The sequence below is a fragment of the Hipposideros armiger genome, unplaced genomic scaffold (assembly GCF_001890085.2).
Source record: "Hipposideros armiger isolate ML-2016 unplaced genomic scaffold, ASM189008v1 scaffold_55, whole genome shotgun sequence".
Lineage (NCBI taxonomy): Eukaryota > Metazoa > Chordata > Mammalia > Chiroptera > Hipposideridae > Hipposideros > Hipposideros armiger.
The window spans coordinates 1,804,303-1,814,903 of NW_017731405.1; the positions used below are offsets into that span (position 1 = coordinate 1,804,303).

Here is a 10,601-nt window from a genome sequence, read left to right on the forward strand (position 1 = left end):
AGGGCAGTGTCACTGGCCCTCATATGTGGGATCCGAACCGGGGCCCTCTGGCGTCCCAAGCCAGTTCTTAACCATCGCGCCACTGGGCCGGCCCACAAAAAATTTCTTAACGTGCTAAATACAATAACAGAGTTTTTGTCAACTCTCAGCTTTTATAGATTTAACTAACTTTCTTGCCATAATTTTTATGCCCATATTAAATTTCCTTTCAGCTATATATACATTGTGTTTGTTTTTAACTGTGTGATGTTAATAGGAGTAGTATAATATTATAGCATGTCTATGATTTGTAATTTCTAAACTGTATTACTACACTTTCCTGGTGTATGTTTTTATAGAAAATTTCCTTATAAAATTAGGATGTCTTGGATAACTACTTATCTTATATTTATTTACATGCCGGAAAATATAGTATCTCAGGTTCTTATCCAGTAATCTGTAGCTATAGAACATTGCTTGAATTTTTTACTTCAGTTTTATATACTTGCTATTTATTTATTTTTAGGTTTTTTAAGTTTTTATCTTTGTGTTTACAGTTGCCCTTTTTCCTGTTGTCATGTGTAATCTATTTCAGTGTACTTCTCCTATTTACTGGGGTTGTAGGGAGTGGGTCTCAGGTAATTTTATGGTGTTATATTGTTGTATAGAGTTGACATATTGGGCCTGTTTCAAAATATTGGTGATCCAATCATTTCATTTACTATCAGGATGTTTAATAAGGTCCATTGTTTTTGCTTTTAATATATTAAAAGTGAATCTTTTTGATATATTCTTCATGTATCCATTTTTATCACTGTCTATCTTTGTACCTTATTTCTGTGTTTATGGGTTATGTTCATAGGTATGTACAGTTTACTTAGAATAATTTTTTGAGTAAAATAGAAAATTTTTCTAAGACTAATTTTTTAATTGAAATTAGGTAATCAACTGGGAAATGGTTTTAAATACAATTGATCTTTTCTAAATGGAATTAAGAGGTTTTAATTTGTTTAATTTATTTCTTCAACATTTAATCATGCTCTTGGTACCATTTTCACTAAATTTGTTAGTTTTTTAGATATTCTTAGATTTTCTCCTTCATTTGTCATTTAGGCAGCATTTAAATGTATTATCCTTTTTTGCACATTTGATTACCGTACTGTTTATAGTATGCAATTCTCATTTGAGATTGGGAATCATTTTTTAAAAGTTTCAGTTGAAAATGGGATTTTAAATTCTATTACATATAATATATGTAAATATAAATATGCATATTAAGAGTACATTCATTTCTGTAAACAATAAAAACCGAGTTTTTAAATTAGGAAAGTTATAACCAAAGTGAAATTCTCTAGGACTGTCATAAATTTTGTAAAGATCTTTTAACTTCCTGTTGTTAAATAATATTATTTATTTCAAGTTTATATAAATATATTGCTCACAGGTCTTTTAAAGAAAAATCTATTTCAAATGTATAGTATTTTATTGTAAGCTGAGTATTTATAAAGTCTTTATTGAAATGCTGCTTACTGTTCGCTATTCGCTATTGTAGTTTTACTGCCATTCAGATACCATTTTGAAAGCAAAATGTTTGCCAATAACATATTGGTTCTTTTCCCCCTCTTTTCCCAGTTTTTATAGTGTGTCTAAAAAAGCAACCCTTTTTTTCATAGATTTACAGATGCTGCTAGTTAAATGAAACTGAAACTTCCAAAGAGAGAGTATCTTCATCTCTCTCAACCTTGCATTAAACTAATTGCTGTCTTTGGGTGACTGCTTGCCACTATCTGTTTTGGAGTCACAAGCCAGTGGCCACAGGTGAATGAACCTGGCTTGAAAATGTGCTTCTATTGTATAAGCACATACTTTAAGTAAAAAAAAAAACAACAAAAAACTAAAGTCATCTGTTGGACCTCCGGTAGTGCATGTAGATGAGAAGATTATGTATGCTAGAATTCTTACATATTGACAAAACTCAATATAGGCATTTTTTGTTCACTTGATAGTATCAACGTATAAACTAATTGAAATAATATTTTTTAGACCTATGTGAAAAGCCAGGATAAACAATTTGCAGCAGCCACTATTCAAACTATAGGCCGATGTGCAACCAACATCTCAGAAGTCGCTGACACATGTCTCAATGGCCTGGTGTGTCTGCTGTCCAACAGGGATGGTGAGTTGACAGTTTTATTTTATTTTTCAAGTAATTTATCATTTGAATATTCTTGGTATGACATTGCATTTTATTTTTTTCTGTATATCAGTAGCATGAACATGATGAGTAGCATTTTATCTTTGAAACACACATACACAATTTTTTATTGTTGTTTTAGTAAATGAGATAATTAACTTGAAAATTGTATTATTCTTATCTAAACAAAGCTAAGAAAGTGTAATTTGTTTATTTTATTTCTTCACAATTTAATCACCTTCATTGTACCTTTTTTGAAAGGTTCTATTTTACTGCTTTTCAATGGCATGTAAGTCTTGTATAATATTGGTTTACCTGCAGAGGGTGCTAAAAGCAGGCAAATGACTTCATAACATGGAGAAGTGGCTAGATCAAAAAAGTATGTTGAATGTGTTACCTTCAAAGTTTTTTCCCAGAAATCCACCTAATAATTTTATATTCAAGATTAACTAGATTTAGAAGTCATCAATTTGGAACAGCTTCATGTTTTTAAACCAAACAATATCTAAACATTTTATAAAATTGGATAGGTAAAATATGTAATCTAGATTTCATACTGCTCAGGTAAAATGTCAATTATTTCTATGGTGTTTAGAATAAATTAGGCCATTTCAAGAAAGAAAAATGAGTCAGCTAACTTTCACTTTTAAAATAATTTATTTAGCGTATTATTATAATTCTATTTGATTAACATGATATTCTTTTTAAGAAAAGCATAATTTTCAGTGTAAAATCATTAAAATATTTGTGGAATTCTAAATACAACTTTGTCATATCTAGACACAAGCATATATGACATAGCAGCCATAAGTTTAACATATCAAAATTGATTATTTTTTATATCTTATTTCAAAGTAAAATAGCTTTTCACTACAATAACTCTATTATCCCCAAATATCTATTCCCATGTAGTATAGATCTCTTTAGAAAACTGTAACATTGTTGTAAGTACTGCTGATGAAAAAATTGAAACAATTTATCCTCAAATAAGAGTCATTTTTATTGTGAATATAAAATTATAAACTTTTATCTATAAACTCAAGCTATTATGATGGGTAGAACATTTTTCTGCGTGCAGCATTAAAACTCTAAGTGGCAAAAATTATCAGGGATATAGATTTTTTTTTTTAAATTGACTGTAGAATGTAAGAGCAGATAGGATGCTAAATGTCATACATTTTACCTATTTCTACTTTTAATAACATCCTTTTTTATCTATTTCTACACCACACCTTAAATTGTGTTAAAAAGCATGTTTTTATTTTCCTATACCTTTAAGAATTACTTATCTGATCAAATAAGACATATTTCTTGAGAAAATATGTCCAGGATATTATAGATTTTAAATATTATAGATACTTTAGATGATATGATATGTTCTTTTAAAATTTAGTTGCATACAAAAAAGCACCACAAATTAATTAGAACACTGATGAGTTCTTTCAAATACAAAATATATTCAAGATTTCTCAATTTTATATTTTAATTCTTTTTGTCATGTGAAATTTTCAGGCTGTGGATTATAATGCAATCTTTTCCACTTCAGCTTTGTAACACATTAATTTCTCAAAAAAAATTTTTTTCTTGACTGATTTAAAAGATGAATGTTCTACCCCTGTAGCACTTTTAAAGGAAGAATAGATTATTTTATAATTAGATAATGGGAGGCTAAAGTAATTTATAATCACTCTTAAAAGTAGGAGGATTTACTAATTTAAACTCTGATATTTCAATGTTTAGGCTTTTTTTTTTTTTTTTGGTAAATTAAAACTCTCTTTATAACCATGGATTTTTTTTCCTGCAGTCTGATTATTAACAAACTCATAGATACATAGAACAAATTGAGTGTTGCCAGATGGGAGTAGGGGTTGCAGAATGGGAGTAGGGGTTGGAAGGCTGGGTGAAAAAGGTGAAAGGGATTAAGAAGTACAGATTGCCAGGTATAAAAATAATCGTGGGCATGTAAAGTACAGCATAAGGAATGTAGTCAATAATACTGAATAACTGTGTATGGTGTCAGATAGGTACTAGACTTACTGGGATAACCACTTCGTAAGGTATATAAATGTCTAATCACTATTTTATATACCTGAAACTAATATAGTATTGTATAGCAATTATAATTGAAATAGAAAAGAAAAGAAAATGACGATGATACCTGCCATATGTTATTGTCAGAAGAAAAAGAAATGTGGCATTTATTTACATAAAACATGTAAAGATGAATTGATCATTTACATAAAGAAGTATATAATTTGAAGTATGTTTAATAATGATTAGAATGGAAAAAATGTTGCTTATATTCTTAATGGGAGCTAGATAAGAAAATAAAGAAAAATAGTAAACTCAAATAATGATATTTCCAGTATAGTATTAAAGTAAACCTTTAAAGTTTATACCAGGGGAATATCGAAAATCAATGAGTCCCTATTAATAAAAAATGCCAAAGTAATACTTAAAGGCAGTGTTGGTTTATTTCTTTGGCATCTGAAGCATTTGTAGTTGTTTATTTAAGATTCATTCCATAAGGTCAGGTGCTCTGGCTAGTTACATTTCTCTACTGGTGCCACCAAAACCTTAACTCAGACTAGTGATTAGCCACTTCTGTGTGATAAGTCAGTCTCAGAATCCCAGTTTGAGGGTCTGCTTCCTGGAGCCATTCCCAATACCAATTACTGTATTCGTTAAGGCTAGGAACAGTGAGAAGCCATACCTAAAACTGAAGGGAAGGGGTGTGAGGAGTGAGAGCAGTTACCAGACCCTGCAAGAGAGAGCCAGTCACAGGGACGGAAACCTTCAGTAGAGGCATGCCAGCACTGCCAGGGAAGCCTGGCACAAGAGAGATTCAGGACAATAAATATTCTCTCCTCTTGCCCCCTGATCTCCTGCTGGTGCTTCCTGTTAGCTAAACATAGCTGGAAGCCAGGGCAAGGAAGTCTGGTTGATGCAGTCCACAGAGGTCAGCCTCTAGGGACACAGAATTGGGCCAGAAAAGTCAGAATGGATTCATGGGACCAATGGAGACAATCCAGCTCACAGCCCAACTCCTTCTGGTTCTGAAGCCCATGCTATTTCTATAGCAACGCCTTTCCTACTGCTGCTAATCCTTACTGCTCACTTTTCTGGACATATCAATTAAGGACTGCTTTTTAATTTTTTTTTAGTTTGCTGTTATTTTTAGTTTACTGTTGTGGTTTTTTTTTTTAGAATTGGAAAAAAAATGTTATTTAGATTGTAGGTGTTTGATTACCACTGTATAATTAGTAGGAATCAAATAACAGTATTTGAGAGGTCTGGTTAAAAGCCAAAGACACTTGAACATTATGGTGATTACATGATCTAACTTCACTTTGTTTTTCTGACTTAAAGAAGCAGAGATTAGAAAGGGATATCAGAAGCCAGGAGACAGTAACAGATGTTAGAAATTAAAGTATACTCCTCTACTTAAGATGCATGTTCACCTAAAAAACTTGGAAGGACATTCATGATTATAGTTTTCACCTAGCCATTTAAGACAGATAGAATGTTTTGCTAATTTAAATTTACACTTTACCAAGGATAATTTGAATTGAATTACACATATTTAATACGAATAATCTCTTTTTCAGAAATAGTTGTTGCTGAAAGTGTGGTTGTTATTAAGAAATTACTGCAAATGCAACCTGCACATCATGGTGAAATTATCAAACATATGGCCAAACTCTTGGACAGCATCACCGTGAGTACCAATTAAGAGATCTGTGCTGAATTCAGCTGAATTTTTACTCAGTAAATTGTGGTTTTGTTAAAATAAATGTGCATCCTAAAGCATAATGGTTAAGAGAGCTGAATTGTCTGGATTCAAATCCTGGTTGTAAGGTTCCGCACTGTTGTGGAAGGGAATTACAAATCTGAAAAAGAGGAAAGATACAATAAGTACAGCAATACTGGATTGGAATTAGAATGTTAGCTTTACCTTCCTGGGTTTTTATGTAGATATCAAGGTGTGTGTGAGTGTATATCTGCATGTATGTGTGTTTCTACACACATTAGTGTGTACACTTATGAATGCTTAATTGAGGTATACAGACATCTATTTCCCACGGCTGTCCGTTGAGAAGGACAAAGCCTCCATGCAATAGTACCCCAGTAGCAATGAGTACACTGAGTGCTCAGATCTTGTGTTGTTTTGTTTTAATTGTGGTATACTTTCATACCATAAAATACACCCTTTCCAAATACATAATTCAGTGTTTTTGGTATATTCATAAGGCAGTACAACCATCGCCACGGTGTAATTCCAGAACAGTTTCATCATCTTGTACCTCAAAGTCCTAATCCTTCCTTTGCTCTCTAGCCCTTGACAACTATCTGTCTACTTTCTGTCTCTGTGGATTTGCTCCTCCTGGACATTTCATGTAAATGTAGTCTGACAGTAAGGTGGCTTTTGTGTCTGGCTTCTTTCACTTACCATGTTTTATTGAAGGTTCATGCACATTGTAGAATACAATACTGTATTCCTTTTCATAGTAGACCTTGGTTTTTAAATTCCATTCACCACTCAGAGGAACCAGAGTTCCTTAGAGAAATGGCTGATTTCAGATACAGGGTATAGAGAGAACAAGATGATCTTGCAACATCTTATTGGGCCAAAAGAAGCAAGGACGTGCTCTCAAAATGATAAAGACATATCAAAAAGACAGAAGAGCCAGCTTGTAGGGGTTTCCACTGACCAGTTTGAGCAACAAAATGCATGATAGTAAACGGATTACAACCTGTTGAAGAATCTCTGAGTCCACACTAGAATGAATGAATGACAGAGTAAGGGAGAAAGGGAAGCTCTTCCTTACAATGCAAAAACTAATAAATACAGAAGGAGTGATGGAATTTGAGTATCACCATTTTCTAGCCATTAGAGCAACAATTGATTCAGGCAAGATTCATTAGCAAATGCTAAACACTAGAAAATTTGAGTAGTAACAGGATGTCTGCACAATCTCAAAGTGTATCCTCACAAGATATTTCTTAATTACAATGGGTAAATTAATGACTTGATTTTATAATGGAGAAACTGCAGACACTACTGGAACCAAATGAATGTAGTTAACATTGCCAGCAACGTCATCACGTACCTTCTAAGATACACTGAATAGAACTCAGCATCAAGTCAGTTGAATTCCTGCCAAAAGTGAATGGCTTGAGTCTAGTCAAGAGGAAACAGACAAAACCAAATGTGGGTGTTCTATAAAATAACTGGCTTATACTTGTATTTTGAAATGCCAGTATCATGAAATGGAAAGAAAAACTCAGGAACTTTCTCAGAAAGAGTAAAAGAGTAAAAGAGATGACAATTCTATGTAACACATAATTTTGGACTTTCTTTTGTGTAAAGGATTTTATAGGGATAATTAGCAGAATCTCAATAAAATCTATAGATTAAATAATAGTATTGGTTCAGTGTTTAATTTCCTGATTTTTGAATAATTTACTGTGGTTATGCAAGAACATTTCTTTTATTAGGAAATTTACACTGAAGTATTTTGAGGATAAGAGCATGTCTACAACTTTCGATTCAAAAACCAAAGTGTGTTTGTATACATAAAGAGAAAGCTAGAGCAAATGTAGTAAAATGTTAACATTTGGGGAATCTGGATGAAGGAAGGGTATTCAGAAATTCTTTTCACTCTCCTTTCACATGTTCTATAAATCTGAAGTTGTTTAAAAATTAAATTAAAATACAGATATTCATCTTGGCTCTGCCACTCGCTACCAGCTCCACGTCCTTATGTTAAAATCTTCATGCTTCACTTTTCCCATCTATACAATGGTGATAGTAAAAGAACCAATATTGTTGTAATTGTTGCATTAGTTAATGTATGTAAAGGTCTTAGAATATTGCCTGGTATGCAGTAGCACTGAGTGGTAACTGTTATTATTATACATGTCCTATTTTGTTTTCTTCTTCCTTTTAAAACTAAAGTTTTTGAAAAAATTATCTGAGAAGAATTTTATTTCCTTACCTCACATTCCTCAACCCAGCACAGTCTGATTTTTGACTCCTCACTTTTTCCACGTCACTATCTCCTTCTTATTAAATCCAGTGGATAATTTGCTGTCCATATCTTTCTTGGTCTTTTGTTAACATTTGATTTCACTGACTACTTCTCTTTTGAAACATTCTCCGTGGCTTCTGTCTTTTCTTCAAATTCTTCTCCATTGTGTTTGCCTTTTATTATGAGTTGCCCTAGAACGTTGGTTAAAGTTTGACAACTGATGTTGTATAACTGAAGGGTTGTATTTTAGGGGAGGAGTATATCACTTCTTTCTTTAAAGATGGGGTAATCTATACTCAGCCTGTTCAGAGGGATTATATTTGTGTGATCAGGACCAATGTTTAATGTCTCTGGTGGCAAAATTTTCTTTCCCTTGGGATTATGTTGAAGTTTGCAGGGCAGTTATCCATTTGTCCTAAAGCTAACAATAAGACTCAAAAGGAGTCAGTTAGTATCTGAGCGTCAACCACATCTCTCACCAGAGTTCCTTTGTCTTCATATCTACACTTGTTATTGATTAATTATCAAAATTAGGACTTCTGGAACAGATTATATATGAGAGCTATAGGGATTAAGAGAGTGATTTGAAAACAAGGTGACTTGGGTTCAGATTCAGTCTCTACCTTTTACTTACTACCTTTGTGAACTTAAGCAAGCTATTCGACTTCTGTGCTCCAGTTTCTCATCTGTAAAATGGGAACAGTAGTACTAGTAACTTTATAGACCTATTGTGAGAAATAAATGAGTCAATGTAGTGAAACACTTGACAGTACTTAGTGTTAGCTGTTAGTATGATCATGGCTATATTTAATGTTTTTGAAAAAAATTTAGTAAGTGATCTTGTGCCCCCTTTTATATTTTTCTTACTTATTTAACATAAGTCCTGTAATGCTAATCATATGCCAGGCACTATTCTAAGCACCTTAAAAATAAAAATAATTTTCCTAACAAATCTGCAAGGTAGGTTCTATTAGCGTCCCCATTTTACATAAGAGAAAACTGAGGCACAGAGAGGTTAAGTAACTTGCCTAAGGTCACAGAACTAGTACGTCTGCTTTCTTAACCAGCACGTTATGCTATTTCTCTTCCATTTCTAGTCTATCTCTTTTTTTGTATTCAATTCACTTTTCTACTCCCTGAGTGGGCCAGGATTTTATTATTGTTTCCTTTTGCTTCCCTCAAATCACTGACAAATTGGGCATTAGATTGACATGGTCTGTGTTTGCCCAAATGTGGAACAGTTGTTTCACATTATTTGTCAGTGATCTGTTGACAGGAGATGAGGGCATAAACCTGAGATAGACATCTAGCATCCCTGTGTACCAAGCATCACATTTCAGTAGTATGTTTAGTCATTGTAACAACCACAAATACTCCTACACATATTTAGATACCTTCTAGGGAAGTGGTACATCCATCAGCAAGAACCACTTTTCTAACCAATAACTAATGAACCAAAGCAGGGAACTCTAGATAGAGGAAAACAAAGAACAGAGATACATACATGGGTATTGTATGTATATATTTACTCAAATAATTAAATGTATAAGGATAGACTAGGAATGTCTAAAAAAAGTACTAAATGGAAAAGCTTGAAAAGGGGCATAATGTAAGGGAAATTCTAATAATATGTATCTAAAAATATTGAGCAGCCTTAGAAAACCTAGGGGTAGGATGAGATTAGAAAGAATAGACAGTGTTTTGAAGGTCTTATGGGAGGAAGAAAATGGAGGGAGGTAACATTATTATAATCTTATGTCAAAAAGTTATAAGGTAAAAATAGATTATCTTGGAGTGAACACAGTGGGTTTTGATGGAGGGAAATAGTTAATATCTTGTTTACAAGGAATGGTGGAGAAACATGTGTCTGATTATGAGAGGGGAATAGAAATGTGGAGTTCTCTATTTCCAAACATCTTTTGTAGAATTTAGTTAAAACTTGCACTAGTAAACTTGTTCTGGTCTTGTTAGAAAGAGAGAGGCAATTACAGGAAGTATTAGGGTTTTCAGGTGACTATAGCTGCTTATATACAAAACCTGGGGTGAGAGAACATTTTTGATTGTATAGATTTTCTCTACAGTTGTTGCTGTAATATTAGCCAAGTGAATATTTTCTTACAGCTCTATATAGCAAAGCCTGTGGTTTTTTTGGTTGTTGTTTGTTTGTTTTTGTCAGAAGATAACCATTAGTAGAATATAAAAGTATGGTGGAAATTCCAAAATCACAAAGGGGAAAGAAAAGGAAAGAGAAATATTAAATAAATAATTTTTTAAAAACAATAAAATAAGATGGAAGAGTGAAAATCAAATATATCCTAGCCTAAATATGAATGGACTGAATTCTCTCATTAAAAGACAGACTTTCAAATTGGAGTGAAAAACAAAAAACTACCGTA

The 10,601-nt window shown here is 32.7% G+C and overlaps 1 protein-coding gene across 1 annotated transcript in view; it reads left to right on the forward strand.

The window, feature by feature from the left end:
* AP3B1 (adaptor related protein complex 3 subunit beta 1) overlaps positions 1-10,601 on the forward strand; it is a 277,199-nt gene that overhangs the window by 118,890 nt on the left and 147,708 nt on the right. Inside the window, exons 13-14 of the mRNA XM_019641001.1 lie at positions 2,023-2,155; positions 5,782-5,891. Of these exons, the coding sequence (XP_019496546.1) occupies positions 2,023-2,155; positions 5,782-5,891 (243 nt within the window). The remainder of the gene's footprint in view (positions 1-2,022; positions 2,156-5,781; positions 5,892-10,601) is intronic.